Source organism: Spermophilus citellus, assembly GCF_964194105.1.
Source record: "Spermophilus citellus genome assembly, chromosome: 6".
NCBI classification, from domain to species: Eukaryota; Metazoa; Chordata; class Mammalia; order Rodentia; family Sciuridae; genus Spermophilus; species Spermophilus citellus.
The window spans coordinates 112982022-113008588 of NC_138187.1; the positions used below are offsets into that span (position 1 = coordinate 112982022).

At 44.8% G+C, this 26567-nt stretch overlaps 1 protein-coding gene across 1 annotated transcript in view; it reads right to left on the bottom strand.

Annotated features, from left to right (window-relative positions):
- The window catches only part of CNIH3 (cornichon family AMPA receptor auxiliary protein 3), a 112328-nt gene that overhangs the window by 36670 nt on the left and 49091 nt on the right, over positions 1-26567 (bottom strand). The window contains exons 2-3 of the mRNA XM_081300313.1: positions 18061-18129; positions 13939-13986 (exon numbers count right to left, since the gene is read on the bottom strand). Coding sequence (XP_081156439.1) covers positions 13939-13986; positions 18061-18129 — 117 coding nt within the window. The remainder of the gene's footprint in view (positions 1-13938; positions 13987-18060; positions 18130-26567) is intronic.

Here is a 26567-nt window from a genome sequence, read left to right on the forward strand (position 1 = left end):
TTCTATATACAATAGTGACCCCCTCACTGGCCTCCCAGAAGCTTCTGCAGGAATGACTTCTTTGGCACATCCTGCAGAATATTCTGAGTGGTCAGTGTTCTTTATGATTTCCTTCAGCTCCAGAATGGGTCATGCATTCCTGCTACCAAGTGACAACTTCTGGGCAGCATCATGCCTGGGATCTCCTGGGAAGGGATGTCCTATAAACAAAAATAGTTACAATAATTATATAACTTCAGCCCCACTCAGCAATTGGCACTTCTGTGGAAGCTCATATCTGTGTACGTGGGTTTGGTCCTGACCCTGTGCCTCCTGGGGAGACAGGAACTGGAGCTAATTAAGATGATGAATGACCCATGCTTTGTCAAATGTGCTAAGTTAACCATCTAGGCGTGGGTGACTGGCTCTGCGTGCTGCTCCCTGAAAGGAGTGTGATTGCAAGAAGCATAGCCCAGTTCCTTTTGTTTGTGCTGCCTCCTCTAGACAATGATGGGGGAAATTCTTCACAGACTTTGCTCACAATAAGTTTGCTTTTTATTCTGACAAACAGCTCCCTCTTTTCTGAATGACACCTGTGATGATGGGGAAATGCAAGAAATCCAAACCCAGGAGTTCACTATTGACCCTATTTGCCAAGGAGCAGAATTAGCATTCAAGGATAGACCAATGCGTCTCCTTTCATCCAAGCATTGCCTTTTTATTTTTTTCCTTTAGTACCAGGGGTTGAACCCAGGGCCTCACACATGCTAGGCAATGCTACATCCCCAGTCCTTTTTATTGATCCTCCTGCCTTAGCCTCTCCAGTAGCTGGGATTTCAGGCATGCACCACTGAGTCCACCTCCCTTTATCCAAGGGGGTGTTGTTTCCAAAAAAAGTCTTTCCTGGCGCATGCATCCTCCCATGGGTTGTCTCATGCCCCCTCCCCCCAAATTCATCTTGAGGTATTAGGAGTCAAGGTCTTTTATTCATGTATTTAACAGAAGAAGGAAAATCTTCTGATTACACATACTTTTATTCTTTCCATTATTTGCTCTTCCTTCCTGATATCTATATGAGATAGGAATTTGAGATACTAGGCTCAAAGGAAGTGCCCCGGGAACCATTGAAATACAGGAAACATCAATGAACAATTGCAACTCCTCAGCGACTGGCCCTCGGCTGGTGTCCTTGACCTATGCCCTTGTAACATGCAGGCAATGTGCAGAGGCAGGGAAAACCAGTACAAAACTGTGAGGTTCCACCCTGGCTCCATCTCTAGTCCAGACCCCAGTAGCTGACCCCCTATAATACATCCCACACCAATGGGTGGCTCTCTCTCCTTCTGGAGGTAGCCCGCATTCTCTCTGAATATGTATCTACAAAATAAACCTCTGTCTATACCTTTGGAGCATGCTGAAATTCGTTTCCATCATGTAGCCAAGAACTCTGCTGATGCTGAGTCAAATTTCCCCTTGTCCCCAGGAGCTCCTTCTCTAGAGACATGTCTTCCTCCATGACACTATTATCCCATCTTTTGTCATTTACCTCCTGTTTTGAGGACCTCCTTTTGATTCCTTTGCTAATCATGGATTCTCTTGGTTTTCCTTCATCTGGGAATAACTTTGAGCCAAGTATTAAAAGTTAATTAAGGTTAAGTGAAGTCATTATGGAGGATCTTAATCCAATATGACTGGTGTCCTTATAAGAAGAGGAAATGATGACACAAAAGAAAGACAAGTCATGAAAAGCTACAAGGAAAAGACACCATCCGAAATCCAATGAGGGGAGCCTCAGAAGGGACCAACCCTGCAGATACCTGGGTCTGGTACTTCCAGCCTCCCAAACTGAGAGACAATAAATGTCTGATGTCTAAGAGTCCTCCCCACCCTGCAGTCTAGGGAATGGAATCAGGGTGGCCATGCGTGACTAAAACAGCTCCCCAGAGGGGCAGCCTAAGGGGCATCGTGTCCTCACAGGCTCTTTCTCCCAAGACAGTTTCCCCAGTCTCTTAAAATTGAGAAGATGCTTTTGTTCAAAACCTTTTATCTCATTTCTGACTTGGAGGGTGAAACTCCATTAACTAAGGGATGGTAGGTAGTCTGATTAGAGAAGGGACTTCTCTCTGTGTGCCTGGCAGAAGACTGTGGGACTGGATAAAAACTGCTATGTCCAGGGTGGCACTGAGTGTCTTCTGAAAACCCTGAAGATGTTGAAATGTCTGGAGAAAGTAGGGGATTATGTCTTTACCCCTTGCATGGAGGCTCAGAGACTACTAGAAAGGGCAGGCATTTGGGGAGCAGAAGCCAAATTGAATCCAGAATCAGTAAACTGTAATGAATAACTGTTGTTAGGGACCAAGGCGAGAGTGTAACCCCTCAGAGCCCCAGCTCCCCCATCTCAAAGGGCATTATAAGAATATTTGGGAAAAGTGCCCGGTGCAGCCACTATGGAGTTTGTTCTACTCACTCACTCCCTCGTTCACTCTCTCTGTCCACAAAGCCTTAACCAGCCACGTGCTGCTTTCTCGGCAAAGCACTGAGCAGTGAACAAGACTCACAGTCAATGCCCCCACTGACTCTGCAGTCTGCTGAGGAAAGCAAACATTTCACAAAGTAGTCTACCTTCTGACTTTTCCCTTCCACACCTGCCTTCCTTTTAGAGTTGGGAATATTTGTGCACTGAATTACTTTATCAGTAACCAGAACAACCCAACATCCACCATTCTTGGTTTCTATCACCAGGTGACATCATCCCTATCAAAAACACTGGAAGTGGTACCTATTCAAGTCTAGTACATGCAGAGGCTTTTACTGGCCCTCTCAGAAGATGTATCATTGATCACATCCTTAACGCCTCCTGCTCATGTAATCTGGACCACATCTTCCCCGCTCCAACAAATTCCTATGTTGAAGTCCTAAGCCCCAGAGTGTGATGGTACGCAGAGACAGTCTTTAAAAAAGTAATGAGGTTAAATGAGGTCAGGAACTTGCCCAAGTGGCTTCTTGATTTGGTTCCCACCAGGACACCAGCAACATTGGCACTACCTTTTGCTGATGTGCTGAGTGGTAACAGCAGTGATGTCACCACCAAAGGGCTACAATGGCAGAGCTGTTCTGGTGAGGCGTGTTCCCCGCCCACCTCCCTGTGCTATAACCGATGATCATTGTCCAGGATTTCATCACTGCTCTGACCATTTGGCAGACACAGAAAGGGAACAGTATGGTTTTTCTGTCCCCTTATAATAATGGCACTTTGCATTTGTATAGCACATTTAAGTTATTCAGTGCGTTTTCTTGTCTATTGCTGGGTCTTACCCTAATGAAACAAAACTCCATGTGTTGTATAATTGTCTGTGCCACAGAGACAGTTTAGGAATCGGAGCCAATGGAAGCTGGTGCTGGAAGAGGACCAATGCCCTAAATTGCTTAAAGAATAACAAGTCCCATACAAGTTGCAAATAGAGCCAGCATGATAACTTGGAGATGCAGCTTTTCCTTGGGGAGAAGATACATCTGGAGCAAGCAAATCAATTTAGCACAAGTTGGGGCCCAAAGGAATTCTCATCCACGTTCCAGGGCTCTCTCTGCAGCCTCTTTCTCACTACAGGCTGATGCCTGGGTTTAGCTTTAGGGAGGGGCAGAGGAGTTGGAGATGGTGAGAGGCAAAGACTGGGTAAAGCAGCCAAGAATAAGAGGGTATTAGGATTTGGTAAGATGGGCTCATTTTGTGGCCCAGAAACATAACTTACAAATGTTTCCTGCTTCTTCAGCAATTTGAAAAAAGGGCAAGAATGAGGATCTGGAAGGGTAAACATCTGGGGGTTTGAAAAACAGAATTTGGGGGCTCATCTGGAAGCAAAGTTTGCTCCAAGAAAAACAAGCTGTCCCTGTGTTGTCTGAGACGAGTCATCCTGCTGGGCCGACCATCCCCCCGGAAGTGAGGCTCTGACTTCTGCAGTCCACTCTGGCCCCCGTGGGCAAATTATTGCTTTTACTCCAGTGCCATTTAGAAAATGATGGCTCTCTAAATCATACCCTGGGGACAGAGAGAGTGAAAATGCCTCCCCACCTGTGTGGCTGAAGCCTGCCTACCCTTCAACTCCGTGATTCGCAGTCTGGCTGCACATTAGAATCACCCAGGGAGTTGTTAAAATCCCAGGACCCGGGCTGGGCTCCAGACCAATTAAATCAGAAACCACAGGGGTGGGACCCAGGCAACCATATTTTTTAAGCTCTCCAGGTATTTTTAATGTACAGCCAAGGATGGAAACCAGAACTCTAACTACATCCATTACAATGCTCACCCATGGGGATTGAGGGATGCTCTGTGGGACAAAGTATATCACACCTGCCATTGACCTTTCTTCGGTCTCTTCCACGTGTCTTAATTGCATGCTCAGCAGTGAAAATTCTGCCTCATGCATTATGGAAATGATAGTTAGTGGGATTATGTGGTTGCTGGTCTCATGTTCATTAATCCGTTTATCGAATTAACATACATCAGAATCTGCTAGGTAATGCAGCAGGTACAGAAACAAAGAGGACACGATTCCTGCCTTTGAGATTACAAATGTGTGATGCATGGGTACAGGCAACCACCATGTACGGCTTCATGTGATCAGGGCTTTGAGGGACTCTCAGGCAGGCATGCTGAGAAAAAGCAAACTCTCTTTTAACTGGCCTGAGCATGCCTTCACAACCAACCTATCTCACACACACACACACACACACACACACACACACACACACACACACCCCACAGCACATAATACAGGACTGTGTAGATGTAAGAGCTAAATGGATTCCAGTTGAATGAATGAACGGATTCAGATGGGTACTCAGTGTGTCCCATCAAGGCTGACCCCAGGACTTCTTATCTCCCTCCTTCCCTCACCATGTCCAGCTTCCTCTAGGTTCCATCTAATAGAACTCAACTTGTGTTTTCTCCTCTAACTGCCCTTGAAGTTCCAGGGACTACATCAGTACCTGTGTGCCCTGCACTGGCTGCTCTGCTGGCTGAATTCTTCCCTAAGAAAGAAAGACAGAGTGAGAGGTTGATTGTAAGGAATTAGATCACACGATTGTAATTGGTAAGTCCAGAATCTGCATGGTGGCAGGCTGGAAACCTCAGCAAGAACTGGTGTTACAGTTGATATCTGCTGCAGAATTCCCTCTTGCTCAGGAGAAGTCAGTCTTTTTGTTCTATTAAGGCCTTCAACAGATTGGATGAGGCCCACCCACACTACAGAGGGTGTTGTCAATCAGATGTGGTCATCCCTGCTGAAATTTAATTGCCCAAGCTGAAATTTAATTGCCCAAGGTAATGGTACTAACAGGTGGTGGGGCCTTTCAGAGGTGTTTAGATCAAGAAGGAATTAATGTAGTTCACCCAGAAGAACAGGAATCGTTACTACATGAGTGGGCTATTATATGGCAAAGTTACCCTTTATGTTTTCTGTATTCTGCATATACTCACCTGACCTTCTTCTTTCTATCGTGAGTTGAAACAGCATGAGACCCTTACCAGAAAGCTGAATGTATGCCGATGCATGCTCTTGGTATTTCTAGCCTCCAAGACCATGAGCCAAAAGAAACCTATTTTCTTTACCAATTATCCAGCCTCAAGTGTTCTGTTATATCAACAGAAAATGAGCTGAACAGGATGATCTGCTTTATTCAAAATCCACCCATTTAATTGTCAATCTCATCCAAACACCACCACAAAAACATCCAGAATAATGTTTGACCATGGCCTGGCCAACTTGACACATAGAATTAACCATCATGGGTGGAGAGGAATCTATATTTCAGGATCTGTGGATTTAATAATCTACCCAAATGTGTATAGACCACTCTCAATACTCCATCCTACATTCATGGATAGTTTCAGGGTTTCTCCTCCCACTACCTCCAAGGTTGATGGACTTCTTCCCTTTCTGAGGCTGGGGGGTCCCAGTTGCACGTTGATCTATCTCAAAGCCAACTTTCTGTCAATCTTGGGGTGAGAAGTTGTTCTCTCCACACAGGGCCACAGCACAGCAGGATGTGGAGATGCCCCATGGAGCCCAGGGCTCTGCTTCTCCTGGGCCGCCTCCAAAGGAGTTAGCAGCTGGCCACAGTGCCTACTTACTGTCAGCTTCTCTTGGTTGAAGCTCTTCTTTTCCTTTCTCCCTCAACAGATCTAACTCTCCAGACCACAGGGAGCTTTTCTGGGAGCTGCTTATGAATCACCAGTACATCCACCAAACATTCCAATCATCCATCATGGTCTCCCTACCCTGGCTACCCATGGGACTTTTTCAAAATACAGATACCTAGATCTTTCCAAGACTTCCTGGAACAGAACTTGCTGGATGTGGGTCTTCAGCAGATGTGTGTTAAAAATGCTCCACAAGGGACTCTAATATACAAAAGACTAGAAACCACCAGGTCCACTAAGGACACATAGAAAAGAATGGCAGGCTCTGTTGGCTGCCTCCTGGTGCTATGCTAGCAGGTGAATTTCCACAATAAGGAAACCAACGTTTCCCTGAAGACTATCTATATACTTTGCCCTGTAACTGTGTAGTCCCTCCCACTCAGACCCTGGGTATGGCCTCATGACTTGCTTCAGCCAACAGAACACTAGTAGATTTGATGCAGACTGAAGCTTGAAAAAAAAATCTCTTGTGCTTTTCCACTTCTCCTCTATGAAGTAGAAACAAGCCTGGGGTGGCCACAGGAGGATGAGATGTGGAGCAGAGGCCAATATCCCAGCAGAGGTCAACCTCCCAGCAGAGGCCAAACTAGATTAGCTAGTTTATATATGTGACCACCAAATATGCAAATGAGCCCCAGCAGAGACCAGAAGAATGTTCCTCTACCCCTGGCCCAAGCCAAGGCCCACAGAACCAACCAGATGACCCTGGACTCATGAGAAACACAACATGGCATTTGTGGTAAGCTGATTTGATGCCTTACAGTGGTAGCAACAGAAGGAGAGGACCCAGCAGCTATCTAGATAGCAGTGAAAAGCCAGTGCCCTCTTACTTGTTAGGGACTGGTTCGACAAGCCCTTCATGTCCCCTGCTGCAGCCCTGGGAGAGAAGTGAAGTGAGGACAGGCCCAGTCTCTGGCCCCCGCCAGCTTCCGGTTCAGCAACCCCATGACAGCACTGCTATTTACTCAGAGAGGAAAATGTTCCACCTTTCCCTCTGACTAACAAAGAGTCTGCCTCAGAAAGCATCTGAAAATAAATTATACATGAGACATGGTGTCTGAACCAGTTGTAAGTTTTGTTCCAGGATATTTTTACTTTTCTTAAACATTCCCTTCAGGGGTGAACTATCCTACCAAGAAGTTAAAGAGAATTAGAAAGGAGGCTTAAGGGAATCCACTTGGTCCCATCTGTGGTGAGTAAAGAATAAGATATGGTCCCTGAGGCCATAGGTGGCTTTCAGGATTTGTATCTTCCCTTTAAAATAGCTGCGCCGTATTCCTATAGTGGTGGTCCTTAGGGAGTGTGTTTCAAAGAGAACTAATAATTTCCTCCATAATGTGGAGATTTAAAATGTAGGCTCTTGGGGGGGCTGGGATTATGGCTCAGTGGTAGAACCCTTGTCTAAAACATGTATACATTGGTTAGATCCTCAGCACCACATAAAAATAAATAAAATAAAGTTATGTCCATCCACAATTAAAAAATAATAATAAAAAATGTGGAGTCTTATCAGATCATCTCTCCTTCAGATCCCACATCTATCACTTATGAACTGTGAGACCCTGGGATATATACTAACCTCTATGCCTCAATTTCCTTAACTGTTCAGTGGGACCATTAATAGAGACTACTTTTAGGATTGTTCTGGGGATTAAAAGAGTTACTACTTTTTTAAAGATTACAGTAGTCACTCAAGAAATGTAAACAGCTATTATTATTGTCACGGTGTAGAAATACCCCAAGGAAAGAGAATTCTAATCTGGAAGACTTCTCTGCATCAGGGATGGTCTCTCTAGGCATTCCACACAACTGCCTCTGAATTTATGTGTCCCTTTTTACTGCATTATGTCTTGCCTTTAAAATACTCCTTTCCCTCCAGAGCCCTGCAGGAAGACTGTACTAACAGCTTTGAAACCAAGACAATCGCAATCACTTTTGTGGCAAGGAATGCTGTAGCTAGAGAGAAGGTACCATCTTCCCCATTCTTACATAGTTAATGCATGACAAATATTATGCACCAAAGCAACATGGTTCGTTTGTTCTTTCTTTTCTTCTTTCTTTATTTTTCTCAATGAATGCCTACTATCATTCAAGCAGTCTGTTAACTAGGCATTAATTAATTGCATGCTCAAAATGTTACTTTTATTGAAGCAAAATTCACATAATATAAAACTATCCATTTTTTGCTTATAGATTTTTACTTTATAGCACTTTCTTTTTTATTTGTTCTAATTAATTACACATGACAGTAAAATGCACTTTGACACATCATACCTAAATGGAGTATAGTTTCTCATTCTTCTGCTTGAAATTATGGCATTTGCCGGTAAATGGATGGAGCTGGAAAATATCCCGTGCTAAGTGAAATAAGCCAATCCAAAAAAACCAAAGTCCAGATATTTTCTCTGTTATGCAGATACTAATTCACAATAAAGGGGGATGGGGCTAGGGAAGAATACAGTTACTTTGCATTAGGTAGAGAGAAGTAAAGGCAGGGGAGGGTATGGGAATAGGAAGGATAGTAGAATGAATCAGACATTATTACCCCATGTACATATATGACTACACGACTGGTGTGATTGTATATCATGTACAACCAGAAGAACATGGATCTTTCTTGAGGTTCTGGTTCTGGTATAGAAATGCATTTAGTAGCTCCCACTTAGGTCAAATAAATTGGGATGGAATTTAAACCCATCTATTTATAAATTTATAGAATCAACAAATGACTGAACTTTGGCATAACATAACATAACATTGCTTTAAAAAGAAAGATGTTCCCCCTTATAAAAGTGGCACATGCTAATGATATCAAGTTTACCATTGCTATAGTTTGGACCTTGACAGTTCCCTGAAGGCCCAAGTGTTAAAGGTTTGGTCCCAGGGTGGTGCTATTCGGAGGTGGTGGAACATTTAGAATATGGGGCCTAACGGGAGGTCCTCAGGTCATGGGGGTGTGCCCTTGAAGGGAATTTCAGGACCCTGTCTCTTCTCTGTCTCTTGTTTCCTGGCTCATGAGGTGAGTGGTTCGCCCCACCATGAGCTCCTGCCAGGACATGCTGCCCTTGCTGGAAGTCCAAAGATATGAAGCCACTCAATCTTGAACTCCAGAACCATGAGTCAAAATAACCCTTTTCTCTCTAGATGTTAATTACCTCAGGTATTCTCCAGTGACAGAAAGCTGACTAATATAGCTATTGCCACAATAATGTTATAAAATAACTCACTCCAAAATTCAGTGCCTTAAAACACCAGTCCCTTATACTTGCGCATGTCTAAAGGATCCATGGGCTCGCCAGAGCTAGTGGGCATGGCTCTGAGCCCTGGATCTGCTCAGGGGGGCTCCCCATGCCTCTTATCCTCCTCACATCAATGGGTTAGCCATGCGATCATCTCACTGAACAGAACTGACTTTTCACTGTGAAAGTGTCATATCTCTTTCCCGTTGTCCCCTCTGACCCCTGCTTTTAGAACCACATTATGGAATTTTTGCAATGGATGCAGGCAGCTCCTCACAGCTTCACTATATGACCTCTTTCTACCACAGGGGCATGGCTTAAAAGGGCGACAGGCATAGGTGGCCATTAGTGGGAGCACCTGAGGACTTATCACCACTGTGTCCTTTCCAGCATCAAACCTGGAGCACCTGCGCCCCCCCGTGCCTCCATCCTCCCCAGTGAACTCAACCCCTAATTCTCACCAGCTCCTCCTCCTCTACCCCCTCCACGTCTCTATGAGAATGCTTAATGGAGAATGAAAAATATCCTCCACGAGACCCTTTTCCACCCATGAATGCCAGAAAATCTGCAGTGAAACCAGATACATTCTAGGAGAAATTGGGACATGGAATAGAGAACCCCAGAATTGTCAAGCAAAAAGGGACATCCCCAACTAGACAATAAGGTTGTCCCCCACTTGGGCATGCTCAGTCTAGCTCAAATCATCTCAGAGCCATGAGCTCGTCTGACTTGGTCTAAGGAGTGTGCGCATTTCCTAGCCACCCCCCTTCCCCCAGGGCAACCAATGCCAAGGTTTGATCATCACAGCTTAAAGCAAGTTTCTCCTGCCCCTCATTTGGACTTGCACTTCAACTCCTTCCCTGGAACCATTCCCTCAACTTGCAAATGCAACAGGAGGCCCCTTGGCAGTCTTCGCCCCGCAAGAACCCCTTATGTGCCTAAAAACATCCATCAAACCTTCCATGATGTGTCCCTCTCCCAAACCCTTACGACAGGCCCTGGTGGGGACAGCCTTGCACGAAGCAAGTGGCTCTTGCTACAGAAAAATGAATCATAAGCACAAGTCGACACCAGCATCCTGCAGTTCAGACAATTACCCAAGGAACACATTTTCTGATAATTATAGAGCTAAAAATGGATCCACTTTGAAAATCCCTTCCTTTCTCCAGAGAAAGCTGAGGAGGTGGTTTAACAACAATCAGCTGCTAAGATGCTTCACATTCTGGGGTGTTTGGGAGACTAGTTCCAAGAAATTTCTTGGAAGGTACAGTTCCCAGAAGGTGTTGATGATAACTAGACCCATGAAACCTCCCCACCATCCCCAACTCATGCTCTTAGCTTGGGATTCTCAATTCAGGAGAGACAGGAGGAGACATTGAAAACAAGAGAGACAGGAGGAGGAGGCCCAGGCCATCCTACCCTTGTGATGCTGCTGGAACATCACATGACACTCATCTAAGAAAATGAGTGGTGCTGCGGGTAACACCACCAGCCACAGATGATCTCAACCCCCTTCAGCAACAAATGTGGGCACAGGAATATTATAAAGGATTTAAGGCAAGAATGAAGGATCAGGACATTAACATTAATATTTAGCATGTATTGAGCACCTATGTGCTGTGCATATATTTTATCTCATTTAGTTTTCACAACTCCTTAAGGGGGTACTGGGATTGCTATCCCCATGGAGAGTCACACTGAGGCACACGCCAAATAATAAGGGCACAGATAGGATGTGTAAGCAGCCAAAGTTTGCTGGCTTTACCCCCACCCTTTGGGTCTGAAGGCTGAGAGAAGATACTAGGAAGATTAAACACAGACTAAAGAAAGGGTTCAGGGCGTACACATCAAGGAAAGGAAAGGGCCAGGAGGATCTGTAGGTTGGAGCTCTTCCGTGTCAAAACTGAACACAATCTTGAGTTAAATTTGATTTTAAAATTCAGACTGTATGTAGCTAGTAAACATAGTAAACATATGTAAATTTTACTATGTCATGGACACCCCGGAAATGAAGAATGAAAAGATTACTGACTATCCCAGTGTTCCCAAGAAGAAGGATTTATTTAGACTGCACAAGTGCTTGAAGCAGCACTGATTTGATTCACTTAATAAATATTTATTGGGCATCTTCAACAGGCTACATACTGTTCTACATTCTATGTCACTAGATGTGACAGTGAGCTAAACAAAATCACTGACCTTCCAGAATTGGCATTCTGGTGGAAGGAGACAGAGGACGGGCCCCGTACCTAAATGCATTTGTGAGAACACAGTACAAGAAGTTACCAAATTAAGCAAAAGAATATGTGAGATATAGCAAGATGCCAATGGCCAGATGATCAGTAGCACCAACAAGTTGAAATTACATTTAGAGGGGCTGGGGATGTGGCTCAAGCGGTAGCGCGCTTGCCTGGCATGCGTGCAGCCCGGGTTCAATCCTCAGCACCACATACCAACAAAGATGTTGTGTCCACCGAGAACTAAAAAATAAATATTAAAATTCTCTCTCTCTCTCTCTATCTCTATCTTTAAAAAAAAGAAAGAAATTACATTTAGAAAGGAAAATGGTCAGTGAAAATAGTCTCAGGTATCCAGGGCACAGAGACAGAGGTGAAGAACAAACAATCGAATTGTAAGAAAGTAGACATGCTTCTGACAAGAAGATAAGTAGGGAAAAGATTCCTTGAAGGAATAAAGCTGTAGGCATGTGGCTTATTTTTGCTTCAAGTTAGAAAACCATGAAGCACTAGAAGGAGTGATCACCACCTGAACTCCTGAAGTCAGGGCTTCATGCCCTCTGATGTTCACCCTGAACTACTCTCCCTGGTATGATCCACTATGATGAGCAGCGATTGTGTTAAATCTCACAGAACCAGTGGTAGTAGCATAGGAGAGGAAGGGCAAAAAAAAAAAAAAAAGGGAAAAGGTTCTTGGAGTACCATGTTTCCTGGAGTAAAATGCCTAGAAACTTATGCAAACTGTATGCAAACGAGCAAAAGGCAATGCTAATTCTTGCATAATTTGCTTGCTTTTGTATTCTTGGCACTGACCTTAGAGAAGTCCAGGACTCTAAGGCTGTGGACAACAGAACCTTGGCAGAGATACCACAGGCCACTGTCTGCTGTCTGGCCAGAGCCCAAGACCAGCAATATAGAAGTATGAACAAGGCTACTTAGCATGGATACAGATCATCACTCTGCCAGAAAATACAGGGAAGAAAAAAAAGGAAGCATGGGAGTCTAAGAGGCAAACCTTTGATTTTATCTTGATCCAGTCCATGCCACTTACATGTCAGTCTTAAAGAGCAAACTAGAGACGATGGAAGTGATGGCTGGAACAGGTTATAAGTTGACTACAACATTATCTAGGAAAGTGATTTACATATTCATGATTCAAATTATATGTTATTTTCTTAATCATTCTTTTTTCCTTGGATCACTAGTATTTTCAAATGCATGTCTTATCTGAGCACACTTTCCCACTGTGACATACAAGATGTGGAATTCTAACATGCTGAGCTTCTTAGAAAACATTAAAGGACAAGTAATTAGCTAGAAAAAATAATTGGCTTCTTGATTATGTTCTCTCTCCCAATGAAAGGTATCATTACTGAAATCCAAAAAAAAAAAAAAAAAAAAAAACCTTCAATACCTTGCAAAAAAAAATTTCCCTTCTGTCAGTGTTGGCCTAGCACTTGGTTTTTTTTCTTCTATTCACATAAGTCTCAAAAAACCCCATTGGGGTAGACAGGTGGTTTTCCTAGGGCCTGTAGTTGTCCACTCAGTACAGAGGTCAGGGAGGTCCTTTGGCTCAAGGACATGGACACTGCTTATTTCACCTGCAAGTTCCTGTTCTCTAAATTTTGCTGACACACTTCCCTAACTAGAGAATGATAGGGTCTGCAGATGGAGTGTGCTAAACACCCAGCTTGAGCTGTGCATACACATGCACACTTGCAGAATGAGTTTAGGGCAGCTGAGGTCTACTGCCCATCCATTCAGAGCAACTCTTTGAATGGCGTGGTTTCCCCTTTAATAATACCTCCCTACCCCACCCCTCCAACACTCCCAATGATCCTGTCAATCAAATTGCAAAGCTGAATGACAAGCTGAAACCTCAAAAGCAACCCAACATCCAGTTAAAGACATCCCTAAGTCAGGAGGGAGTGTTCGTGAGCCCAGCACCAGACTGGAACAAAGGCTAGGAGGCAACAGCTGCTGTAAATGCCATCCATCATCATGCAAAAATAAAGACCCTCTAAATCCAACCAGAGGGCACTTGCAAATATCCAGTGTCTTCCTGACACTTTGATTGATGGCCACCCCTTTTAATTAGCTCCTCTTGGTTCTGGTGGTTTTCAAGAACTGATGGCTAGCTCCCACCTCCTCCTCCCAGGCTGCCATTGGCCTTCCCAGGTAGACAGCACAGGGGCAGACACTGAGCCTCACCAGCCTCTTTCACTGGGGATCCCACCCACCACTCTGTAATCCTCCATCCTCCCACGTGGAGCACCACACTGACCTTTCGCAGAAGGAAGCAGATGCGCTCGATGTTCCTCAGCCGTTCCCTCTATCAGGATGCACAGGAGAGAAAGGAGATAGGAGGTTAGAGGTCCTGCTGAAAACCCTTGAGAAGCCCACACAATCCAACCCAGTAGAGGAAGCAGAACCCACCAGAGATCCTTCCTGGGCACACGGTCCACGGGTTTCCACCCAGTGGCTTTTTCTAACAGAATTTCCATCTTTCTTCCATCTACCTTGTCATAGTCATTTGCTCTAACAGCAAATGTCATGGGCTCAGCATCCCTCCCAGCCCAGCATACTTTTTCCTGCATGTACTCATCAGATGGTCCAACTGCAGCGTGGACATCACATGCTCACTGAGCATCCTAAGGCCCAGGAAGGATGCCCCGCTTAGGTCACCAAGAGCATAAGTACACCCAATAATGTTTAAGGCAAATAAGTTCCCCACCCGTTGCTTTTCTTTTTCTAAAGTGAATGTACTTGGAGGGAGCAACCTGCCACTGATTAGACATCGACAGTGCCCCCAGACTAAGACTTTTCCAGAAGTCAAGTCCATATTGGAAGCCTGGCTCACAACCAAGAGAAGATGTCCTGAGGCTGGGCAGGTGATGCTAAGTGCTGTTGCTTCCTTTTCCTGCAGTGACTTTCCTGTTTCTGAAACCCCACTGAACACAGCTGCAGCATCTCCCAGCGCTTCATTACCAAGGCAATTTGGTTGCTGTAGATGTAACGGTAATGAGAGCCTCGTGGATCTGCAGAGGACAGGTGGCTGGGACGCTTCAATTTCCCTAATTGAATCATAAATATAGTGATTCCTGTGCAGCCTGTACGCCCAGAGGAAGGAGCCCACATCAGGACAGATTAGTGTCCACGCGGCTAGGAAGATAGGTCACATCCTCCTCAACACACACGTGGGCAAGAGAGAACACACGTGCCCCAAAGAGGCTGCTACAGGGGACACACTAGCTCCTGGATGCACTCTCAAGTCGGAGACCCTGAAGGATGACATTTCTCATTACTTCAAAATGACAGTGAATGCCCACCTGGTGAAAGGAAACCTTGAAAAACAAGGAGCCAAACAGAACACACCTCTTCTGTTCCACCCCCTCTAAGAGGGGGCAGATCCAACAGAGGCCCAACAATATTTGGATCTTTTGGGCATCTAAAATCCAAATGGGAGTTGGGGTATGTCTCAGTGGTAGTGTCCTTGCTCAGCATGAGCAAGGCCCTGGGTTCCAGCCCCAGGACTGCAAAAAAGAAAAAGAAAGAGAAGGAGGAGGAGTAAACATCAAATGGGCTGCTTGTCCTCATTGAGAAATGAGATTATCATACAGATCAGAAAGTATTTGCCACTCAAGTCCTTCCAGGGCCAGAGTCACCAACCAGTGAAGTGCTTTTTCAAACTCTGAGACAGAAAGGCTTCTATGAGGGTTCTTTAGTGTGCGATGAGTTCAATGAGATCTACCAAGCATTTCATTTCCTGCCAGGGAGTAACATTGCAAGAACTGGGAAACATGTCTAATGCTTTTCCATTTAGCATTTTTATGTTATTGTGTTGTTTTTAATCCTAGATAAGAGTATCTTCCCCCGTGAGATGTTTGGGCTTTGAAAAGCCCAGGCGCCTTAATTAATTTGTTAACCAACTTTAAGTATAGCTAGACTAGGAATTTAAAAATTAAAACTAATTAACTAATTTTCAAATTAAAAAAAATAGGGCTGGGGGTGGAACCCAGCGGCAGAGCATTTGCCTAACATGCAACAGGCTCAGTGCTATTCCTAGAACCACACACAAAAAAGAAAGAAAGAAAGAAAGAAAGAAAGAAAGAAAGAAAGAAAGAAAGAAAGAAAGAAAGAAAGAAAGAAAGAGCAGATCAAATAAATAATGAGCTGAGATCCAGCTATTATGCCACGCAACTTCATCTTTCAATATTCATCCCTTTTATCAACAAATAGTTACTGAAGCCTACTGTGTGCAATTTCTATTCTCACATTGGCCTTTCATGGAAGCCCCTGGTGCTTAGATCAGTCTTGATTTTCTTTCTTCTGTCTAAACTATGGAACTTGCCATGGTGGACTGGAAAAGGGCTCTGCAGAAACACCTCAAGGTTTCACCAACGACCTGAAACCCAGCATGGAATCTACATGATGGAACAGAGTGGAAAGGTCAGGTTTCTTCTTGAAGTCAGCATTGACTCATTCATACAATAAAGCTGTAAGTAAGCTTTGCTTGCTGTGTGTGTGTGTGTGTGTGTGTATGTGTGAGGGATAAAACAACCCGGGGCTTCACAGATGCTAGGCAAGCGTCTACCACTGATTTCAAGCCCCCATAAGCTCCTTTTTGAGTCCAAAAAGGTAGGAAAGAGGTAGGAAAGCAAACACTCCACTCCCTTGGCATCGCGACATGGAGGTGCCCTCTCTATTAAATTAGAGCTGCTCTGTGCGCCTGGTAGATATTGACAAGCCAGGTGTGTGATGTTGGTGCCAAACCCACAACATCCAAAAAAGACATGAGACCCCGGGTGAAACAGTTCCAGGCCCGACCGATCCAAGTTCTCATGGGTGGATGGAGTGTAAGGCCAGCAGATGAAAACAAAATGGATTTTAATGATTATAACTCTTATGAAAGGCACTACATTTTCAAGTGAATCTTAAAGATACTATCAATTTGCAACCAGGTTTGCTTTACACAGTGGACTTCGAAAGGGTTTGGCTCTATTTCATAGAATCAAAGACTGTGGTACCAAAGGAGGCCTCAGAGTCGACAAAACCAAGCCTCTTAAAGGGACAGCATGGAGTAGTGGTCAGAACACCTAGGGTCGAGACCTGGCTCCTCCACCCAGGAGCTGAGTCCTTGGACAAGAAACTCAGCCTTACGAACTAGAGATTGGGGAAATTGGACCTGTCTGGCAGAGCTGCTGCCAGGATTACAGTGATGTATATAAAGCTCCTGGCACAGCAAAGACTCAAAGCAAAATTACAATTCCAGAAGTGACCCTTAACTTGACAGGGGGAGATGCTGAAGCTGAGTCCCACCACATGTCATTTGGGACCTTCTCAAGAGCAAATCCTTCTTTGGGGGTCCTACAGCTGAGAAGAGACTTTTTTGCCCTGTTACTAAAGAATGACACCCTAACCTTCCCAGGTTAAAATGGAATCACGCTGGTAGAGACCCGGGTTCTCTCTACAGTTTCTGACTGAAAACTCAGCAGAGCTACTCAGACACATGAAAACTCATCCTCACACTGGAAACCATGGCTGGAAGGATCTTCAACACAGAGCCAGTGAATCTGGATTAAGAGACACAGTGCATGCTCCCTTCTTTGAAGGCAGCAATCTGGTCTGGAATACGTTTGGAAAAGGTTCTGACCACATGCTCTTGGTCCTTGGCTCTGGAACATGGGCTTCACTGACCAGAGAAGCAAAGAGCCAAGACCCATTGCCACCTGACAGAAATGACATCTCCCCTTCTCCCTGCACCCAGGCCTCTTTTTCCACATTCATGCAGATGCTCCCAATTGAAGGCGTAGCCGGGGCAAAGGGAGGGGAGGCATGCAGGGCCTTCCAAGCAAATCAAGCAGGAAGACTCTGGAAGCTCTCTGTGCTTTGGCAGGGTGTCTTCCCAGCCCTGAAGGGAACCAGACTGCATCTGATTCCCCAGTGGGAGGTGAGCTGACCTCAGGCTACAGAATCACCTGATGTGAATTCACTCCAGGTGATAGGGGTGGGGCTAGGAACTCCACGTATCACCCTCCATAAGAAACTGGCACCCACATCCAGCAGGGGACACCCATTCATGGCGTCACATAAACTGCAGAGATGCTGGCCGACATGGAGCCTCTTTCTTGGGTCAAAGATGAGGAACCAAAAAAGACTAATGCCAGCAGCCACAACACAGCAGACCCTCCCCCTGGGTTATGGGGACAGTCACGCTCAGTTAACATGATATCTCAGCAACCTCAAGAGCAAGAAGGCTCCTCAACAGCCTGAAGCCAGGCACAGAGGCAGAGTCAGGGCAAGTGGGCTCTTTACTTATCCTACCCTCAAAACCCTCGGCCTCCTGCACAAGTCCTGGGTGGCCTATGGTGACACCACCTTCTGGTCACCAGAACCCGCTACTTACCGCATGAACAGGGTTGCACTGATCGATGGGGCTTTTAAAGTCCGTCCTTAACTCATCAAAGGCAATGATCTGGAACAGAACAGAGAACCAAGATGTTAGCACGCAGGGAAGTCGATGCACCACCCCAAAAGCTTCCTGGAGTTTTGCTTCCAAATAATACCGAAGGCAGGAAGTGGGCCCAGGCAACCAACTCAAGACTGGCCAGGAGTTGGTCACTGCTGAAGCTGGGAATGTGCATGTGAGGGTGATTATCTTCTTCCATCTACTGTATATGTTTTAAAAATTCCCAAATAACCTTTTTTTTTTTTTTTTTGGTTTCCTGTTCTTTGCAAAGATGTAGAGCAACTCTACCCTGGTGGGGTCACCTTAGGATTTTAATAAAGGCACAAAAATTCAAGACTTCAAACCAGTACTTTTAGCTCTTCCCAGGAAAGGATGTTTATTTTATTTTATTTTATTTTATTTTATTTTGTGTGTGTGTATTTAGCCAGAGATGCTAATTAGAAGTAAAAGGGAAAGAGGGGGCACAATGGAGCAGAGATGATAAGAAGAAAAAGGACCCTGTCTCCAGATAACCGTCCACAGAGGGACAGTCAGCTGTTGGGTAGTCCATGCTTCACAGCTTAGTCCTTCAGACTTTGACCCTGAAGTTCGTTCTGAACAAAAACCTCAGAACTCCCCCAAGAGAGCAATGGTTTCTCCATGTGTCTGGAGGGGAAATGATGGAGGGAAACTTCTCCAGTCATAGAATAAGGCATGACCCATCCAGGTACTAGGCTCTCAAACCCACAACCTCACCCCACCCTCATTGTCTGCAGCACAAATGACAGAAAAAAGTGGTACTTGGTCAGGGCAGTGTCCTCTCAGAGTGTAGAGGACTTAACTATGCTCAGCAAAGTCTCTCCACTGCTATCGTTTGGATCTGAAGTGTCCCCCGAAGGCCTACACCATAAAGGCTTGGTCTCCAGCTTGTGGTGCTATTGGGAGGTGGTAGGACCTCCTGGGAGAAGTCAGATCCTTGAGGGAATATTAGACCCCAGACCCTTCTGGTCTGGGTTTTGTTTTTGTTTGTTTGTTGCTTTCTTTCTTCCTGGCCACCATGAAATAAACAAGCCTCCTCCACCCCCTGCTGCTACCATGATATACTGTGTTGCTACAGGCCCCAAAGCAATAGACCAACCAACCACGAACTGAAATTTCTGAAATCATAAGCTCAAATAAACCTTTCCTCCTTAGAAGTTGTTTATCTTAGATATTTTGTCACAATGACAGAAAGCTAACTAACAAGCCAGGTTCGGTGGCACATGCCTGAAATCCCAGCAGCTCAGGAGTCTGAGACAGGAGGATTGCAGGTTTAAAGCCAGCCTTAGCAAGGCCCTGTCTCTAAATAAAAGATTAAAAGAGATGGGGAAGGGGCTCAGTGGTGAAGCGCCATTGGGTTCAATCCCTGGTATGGGGGTGGAAAAAAAGCAAGCTGACTAACATACCTACTGAACATAAATGGGCAAAACCAACTAAGGCACATCCTGAGGGGATTTCTGAACACATGGCGGTGCTCCTGAAGCCAGGAAGCTGGCTGGGCACTCCTGAGTGTCACCAACCCAGCCACATGAGGCTGAGAGTAGCAAGTAAGGGAAAGCAATTTCCCTCTTCAAAGCATAATTTCAAAGTATAATTTTAAAGCAGTCATAGGTCATCCTGATTTCAATGTGTCCACAGAAAGAGGAAAATGCCAGTGCGAACTGTATTCAAGACCCATTTCTATATCATCCCTTGTCAGGTAGTTAATTGCCCATCCTAGACTTCGGCTCTTTGGTAACAAGAAACTCACCTCTTCCTGAGGATGCTCATTTTGTGTCTTGCTCCCTCAACTTAATCATTGCCGGGACATAGGACCCCCTAATACTTCCATCCACAGTCAGAGCCAGGGGTCAGCCAATTACAGCCTGCAGGCCAAACCCAGCTCACCACTTGCTTCTGTATGAATCTGAGCTAAGAATGGTTTCACATTTTTAAGAGTCGAAAAAAGAAATCAAAAGAAGATTTTGTGGTGTGAAAATTACATTAAATTCAATCCTCAGAGTCCGTAGAAAGTTTGATTGGAACTCAGCCACATTTATTCTTTAATCTCTAATTGCTTTGGCACTGCGGTGACAGAGTTCAGACTCTATGGCCTATCTTGCTTTTTATAGGAAAACACTTGCTGGCCCCTGGTCTATTCTTTCATTTGCCCTCTAAAGTTTTTGCCCAGTCTAATACAGTAGCCACAAGCCACATTTTTACTAATTAAAATTAAATTAAAAATTCAGTTTGTCATTATGTTTTAGGTATAATAGCTATTCAGTGTCACAGGTATAAGACATTTCTGTCCCTGCAGAAAACGCCATTGGACAGTGCCGCTTCAGAGGCACACAGAATGGGTCAAATGCTCTTTCACATAGAACCCCTTCAAGTATTGTCAGCTAACTGTGGTCCAAGCACAATTTTCTTTCCCAAGATAAATCTCTCTAACCATTATTTACACAAACTAGTGCTAAATTGCCTTCCATTGACATGACAGGTTTCAAATGTCCCTACTAAAACGTGACTATCAGAACCATATCCAAGGTGAGGTTGGCTGGCACAGAAGAGTAACAGCATCACTCACCTCCTCTGCTTTGAATCCTAGGTCTGTGTTAATGGAGCCTCACCATATTAGCTGTGTGTGTGTGTGTGTGTGTGTGTGTATGTTTATATCCCATCCCTGGCTTTATACTAAATTTTCATTACCTAAAAACCCTGAGTCTTTTTCATGTGCATCAGTTAAACACGGTTTCCCTTGTTTTGTAGGATTCAGATTCAGAAGCCTAAGAAAAGGAACTGATCTGTATCCAGACTCACCCCTCCCTACTCAGTTCGGTCCAGAAGACCAATCTTTTGAGACACAATCTATCTCCCAACCACCATCCTAATAGCCATGATGTCCTCACTATCCACATCCTCATTCCCCCTGGTGTCAATGTAAACCAAGAAGGACCAAGGACAGGGCCCCAAGCGTGTCATCCCACTTCCTGCAAGACTGCCATCCGCACTCCTTGGGCTATTGCTCATCCAGTTATAAGACAATCCACCATATTTTCATCCAGTCACTGAAAGCAAGTCTCTGAACAGCTGTCGAACCCTGTAACTGTTATTGTTCCATAGGTAAGCTCCCCCAGAGAGGCTGGGGGCCGCACGGTGGCTGTGACTGAAACACACCCACCTGTGCCTGTGCCCGGGTCCCTGTGTGAGTGCATACAGGTGGGTCTGGACTAAATAGAGAAAGGTAGCTGGTGCTTAAAGCAGAGAGAGAGGAGCTACTGAGGATTCTGAGCCACTCGTACATGCTGGAAGCAAACAACCACTCGATTCCTTACCTGACCAAGAGGAGCAGAGAAAGAAAGGCCAGAAATGTCTCTCTCCCTATGGGCTCCAATCGGTTAAGGGCCCTTCCTAGGTGCTTTCTGGTTTGTTTTTTGTTTGTTTTTTTTTTTTTTTTTTGCTTTCTTTCTTCTTGGCCACATGGTGGTGGTGAGGACAATGGCAGGACACAGTCTCAGCATCGAATCCCAGCATCTATCCCTAACGCACCCCCTGTCACTTGATGAGCATCGTCTATACCCAATCCCTAGGCTGGTGAGTCACTGGAGACATGAAAATCCACAAGACACAGCTCCAATTCTCATCGAGTTCCTGATACAGAGGGGGAGAGGAGCGTGTCAACAGGTAGTCCTATGACAATGTGATTAGGGATAGAATCAAGATGACTATAATCACAGCTGCCATTTATCACATGCTTACCACGTCAGACGTGGGACTACACTCGATTTATATCATTTAATCCTTTGGCTGGGTACAACTATTGTCCCCATCTTAGAAATGAAGAAACGGAGGAGGCTGAACGTAGTTAAATGATTTGACCACGATCACAGCTCTGGTGCCAGGATTCAAAGCAAGGCCTCATTGAAACGAAAGCCCAAGCAGTTTCCTTTACCTTGTCCTGCCTCCCAGTGCATACAGCAAGGAGAAGAGAAGCCCTCTAAGCACACAGAGAATGAGCAACAGACCCCTTGTTATGGTTTGGATGGGGTGAGGTGCCTCCCAAAAGCTCACATGTGAGACAATGCAAGGAGGGTCAGAGGAGAAAGGATTGGGTTGTCAGAGTCTCAATCTAATCAATGAATTGATCCCTGATGGTATTAATTGGGTGGTGGCTGGAGGCAGGTGGGTGTGGCTGGAGGAAGCTGTTCATTAGGGGGATGGCTGAGGGTGGATATTCTGAATCTGGAGAGTGGAGTCTCTCTCTCTGCTCTCTGATCACCATGTGAGCTGCTTCCCTCCACCACACTCTTCCTCCATGATATTCTGCCTCACCTTGAGCCCCAAGAAATGGAGCTGGCCTTCTATGGAGTAAGACCTCTGAAACTGGGAGCCCCCAAATAAACATTTCCTCCTCTACAATTGTTCTGGTGGGTCTTTTAGTCACGCCGGTGAGAAAGCTGATGAAAACACCCCATAATACGAGAGCAAGCTGAAGAAGTAAGATGGAAGGTACCCTCTGCTTGGTCCTTGTTCATAGTAGATTCTGTATCCCAACCTCCTGACCTGCGTCTGAGAATAGCAGCCACAGGCAGCATGAGCCACAGGCTGCACACTTCTACCTAGAGCCAAGCCGCCTGCATCAGGGACAGACTGTAAGCGAGATCCAAGTGTGGGCAAGGATTGGTCTGCATGGTTTAATCCAGCTGCACACAAAGTTTCTCTGTGTGTCGTCCTCTGAGACTCCACTGCACAGTGTAGCCCAGTGATTTTTCGCTGACAGTCGTAGGTGAATTCTAACTGCTGATGATCAGACCACTTCAAATCTCACTTTTGTTTTTTAATTTATTTTAAATTTTATTACAGTAAAATTTACTCTTTTTGGTGGAAATTCCCACAAATCCTAACAAATACATAAAACAAATCATATGAACATCTGCATAATCAAGATATAGAGTGGTTCTATCACCCCCCAAAAAAATGCCCTCCTGTTGCCCCTTGGAATCAACTCCTCTCCTGTCCCTAACCCCCAAACCCTTTCAAGGGAACTGCTAATCTGTTCTCTATCTCTATAGTTTTATCTTTTCCAGAAAGTCACATAAATGGAATCATGTAGTGTGTAGGCTTTTGAGGTTGCTCTCTTTCACTTAATGTATTCAAGATTCTGCCACATTGTTGTTTATATCAATAGTAATATTCACTGCTGAGTAATTCCATTCTATAGATGAACTACAGGTTGACTATTCATTCACCTGTTAGAGGATGTTTGCATTGTTTCTAGATTTTGTCAATTATAAATAAAGCTGCTGGAGACACGTGTAAAAAGATTTTTGTCTAAATGTCAGGGTTTTTTGTGTTTTTTTTTTTTTAATTTCCTTGGGTAAATCGGAAGGGAATTACCAGCTCATGAAGTAAGGGGCTGTTCAAGATTCTAAGAAACTAACAAGCTGTCTTGTAAAGTGGCTGTACCATTTTGCATTTCCACAAGCAAGAGATGAGAGTTTCAGTTCCCCGGCATCCTAGCCAAAAATTTTTATCATCAGTGTTTTTTGTTTGGTTGGTTTTTGGTTTTTTTTGTTTTTTTAACATTCCACTAGGTATTTAGAGGTATCTCTTTGAAGTTTTCATTTGCATTTCTCTGGTGAAAAATGATGTTGAGGATCTTTTCATGGGTTTAGTTGCCATCTGGGTATCTTCTTTGATGAAGTGTATTCAAATCATTTGACCTTTCTTAAAAAAATTTATCAGTGTTCTCATTAATAATTTTTGAGAGTCCTTCATATATTTTAGATACAAGTTCCTTGTAAGATATTTAATTTTCAAATATTTTCTTCTCCTCTATGGCGTGTCTTTCATTCTAAACAATACATTTCTCAGAATAAAAGATTTTCATTTTGGCAATCATTGGTTTTATCAGTTTTTCTTTTATGAACCATACTTTTGGTACTGGACCTAAGAATTCATTTAGATCTAAGAACTCCAAAGACCACAAGATTTTCTTCTGTGCTTTTTCTAAAAGAGTTTTCTCTGTGAGAAGATTTAAACTACTAGTTTAATTTCTTGAATAGATTTAGGACTGTCCTGGTTGTATGTTTTCTATGACATGAGCTTTGATTCTTTGTGGCTTCAAGGAACCAGCCATCACATCCAAGTTGTCCAATTTATGTGTTGCTCTCATAGTTTTCCTCTCTGTTTATCTCACTCTCCCTCCGAGGACATCTTTCCTCCTTTATTTTCTCACCAAACTCTTGAGATGGAGGTTTGGGTGAGCTCAGGGAGGGCTGGAAACACCAGCAGCAGAGAAGTAGAAACAAAGCAAGAGACAGGTCTTCCTAGTCAGGTCACCTAGGACCCGCCTGGGGCTCAGCCCAGCCTGAGAAAATGGGACCAAAGTGAGGTTCTGGGTGGGAATTCAGGAGCCACAGTAAGATGGAGGGAGGAGAAGGGTAGACACCAGGACCTGGTGGAGGACCACACAGGACCCTCTAGAAGAGGCACAGCTGGGAGTCCAGGGAAAACCATAGAGAAGTCTAGAGAGGCAGGGAGCCACCGCAGGAACACACTAGAAACTGTTCCTCCAATTCTGGGCTTCGGCTAGGCTCAGACCAACTCCACCCCAAAGAACCTGCGCCAACCTTTCAGCCTGTTCTACACACACACACACACACACAGGGTCATGAAGCATGATTCCCCTCTAGCCCAATCAAGGACTAGAGGGATGCCAGTCACTGCTTGAGCCTGCCCTCAATCCAGACTACCTCCAGCCCAAACACCAGCTGGGGAGGCAGCCTGGACCCACCTCAAGAGGCAGGGAATTTTAGAAACCCTCTAGAAAGCACCCCAGGATGCTTAGTTCTCTACGCCCAAATCATTTATAATTAGGAGATGCAAAGTCACCTCGCTTGTCTGAACTAGTTAATTTGCTATAAACAGGCATGCTATACTATGGCAAAAGCCCTCCTGGAAGATGAGGAAATGAAGTTGCAACTCCATTAGCTAATGAGTCCCCAGGGATACCACAGCAGAGAGTGTAGCATTAGGAGAACTGGTTTTCCCTGGTACCTTCTCCTCCTGTGTTTCCTCCACAGCATCCCCCTACTTTGGAAAGATCTTATGTGGTTGAAATACCACTATCTTGCATTCATGTTGCATTACCTTACTGAAGTAGTTTGAGCTACATAAGAACTCTGTGGACTGAATGGGGATTTCCCTCAGCGTACAATTCAAGAAACACCGAGACACAGCATTTGAATGACACTCTCCACATTGCCTGATAAGTGAAGTACAACCCACACAGACCCTGATCTCTGAGTCCTGAATCAGTTACTGCTCCATCCAGCTCACGGTGCCACCACTCTGTGACCTACAGAGGCAAGAAAGGAAGTACTGAGTCACTAAAGATGCCCCCAAAAATGTTGACTAGATGCCCATAATGTATCTGGCACTGTTCTTGGCTCTAGAATACAGCAATGAGGAAGATAAGGTCCCTATTATCATAGTGGTTGTAATCAGGGGCAAGGATGGAGGAGCTAATTAACAAACAAATGAGAAAAGTATCAGGAAAGGGTAACATATGTGACAAAAATAAAATAGGTGATATGAAGACGTTAGAATGGGGTAGGTGATTGTATTAGCTGTGACAAAATATCTGAGAAAACCAACTTAAAGAAGAGAATATTTCTTTTGGCTCATAGTTTCAGTGGGTTCAGTCCTTGTTCAGATGGTTCCATTGCTATGGACTGTGGTAAGACAGAACATCATGGCTGAAAGGCATGGAAGAGGAAAACCATTCACTTCATGGTGGCCAAAAGCAAAAGAGAAAGAGGAAGGACTAGGAACAAAATATACCCTTCCAGGTCATGCCTCCAGTGACCTACTTCTCCCGGCTAGGCTCCACCTCCTACAGTTCCTACCACTTCCCAACAGGTCATTCAATCATAAACCCATCAACAGACGAGCCAGAGCCCCTCGGATCCAGTCACTACCCAAAAGCCCCACCTCTGAACACTGATGCATTGGGAACCAAGCCTTCAACCCATGAGCCTCTGGGGGACAGTCAAGATCCAAATCATAACAGGGATCAAGAACGGCCACTCTGGGGAGGTGTCATTTAAGCTAAGAGACCTGAACATGGAAGTCAGATGTGGAAAGGTTGGGGTAAGAAAGCTCCTGGTCAGGAAGTTCTCCTGCAGAAGCTCCCGGTGGGGAACAAGCTTGGAAGACGTAAAGCCCAGAAAAGCCAGTTCACTGATAGCAGCAAGGGTGGGCCAGACAGTCAGGGGTGAGAGATCAGGGCAAGGGCGAGGACTGGCTTGGAATCCCCCTCTAGGATGGGATGTATCCCACTGCAGCTCTTAAAACTGGGCCAGTGTGGCAAGAAGCTATTAAGTCCCCTCTCTTCCACTGGGAATGTGGCCTTTACCTGACTTGTGGGACTAAGTACAGTTGCA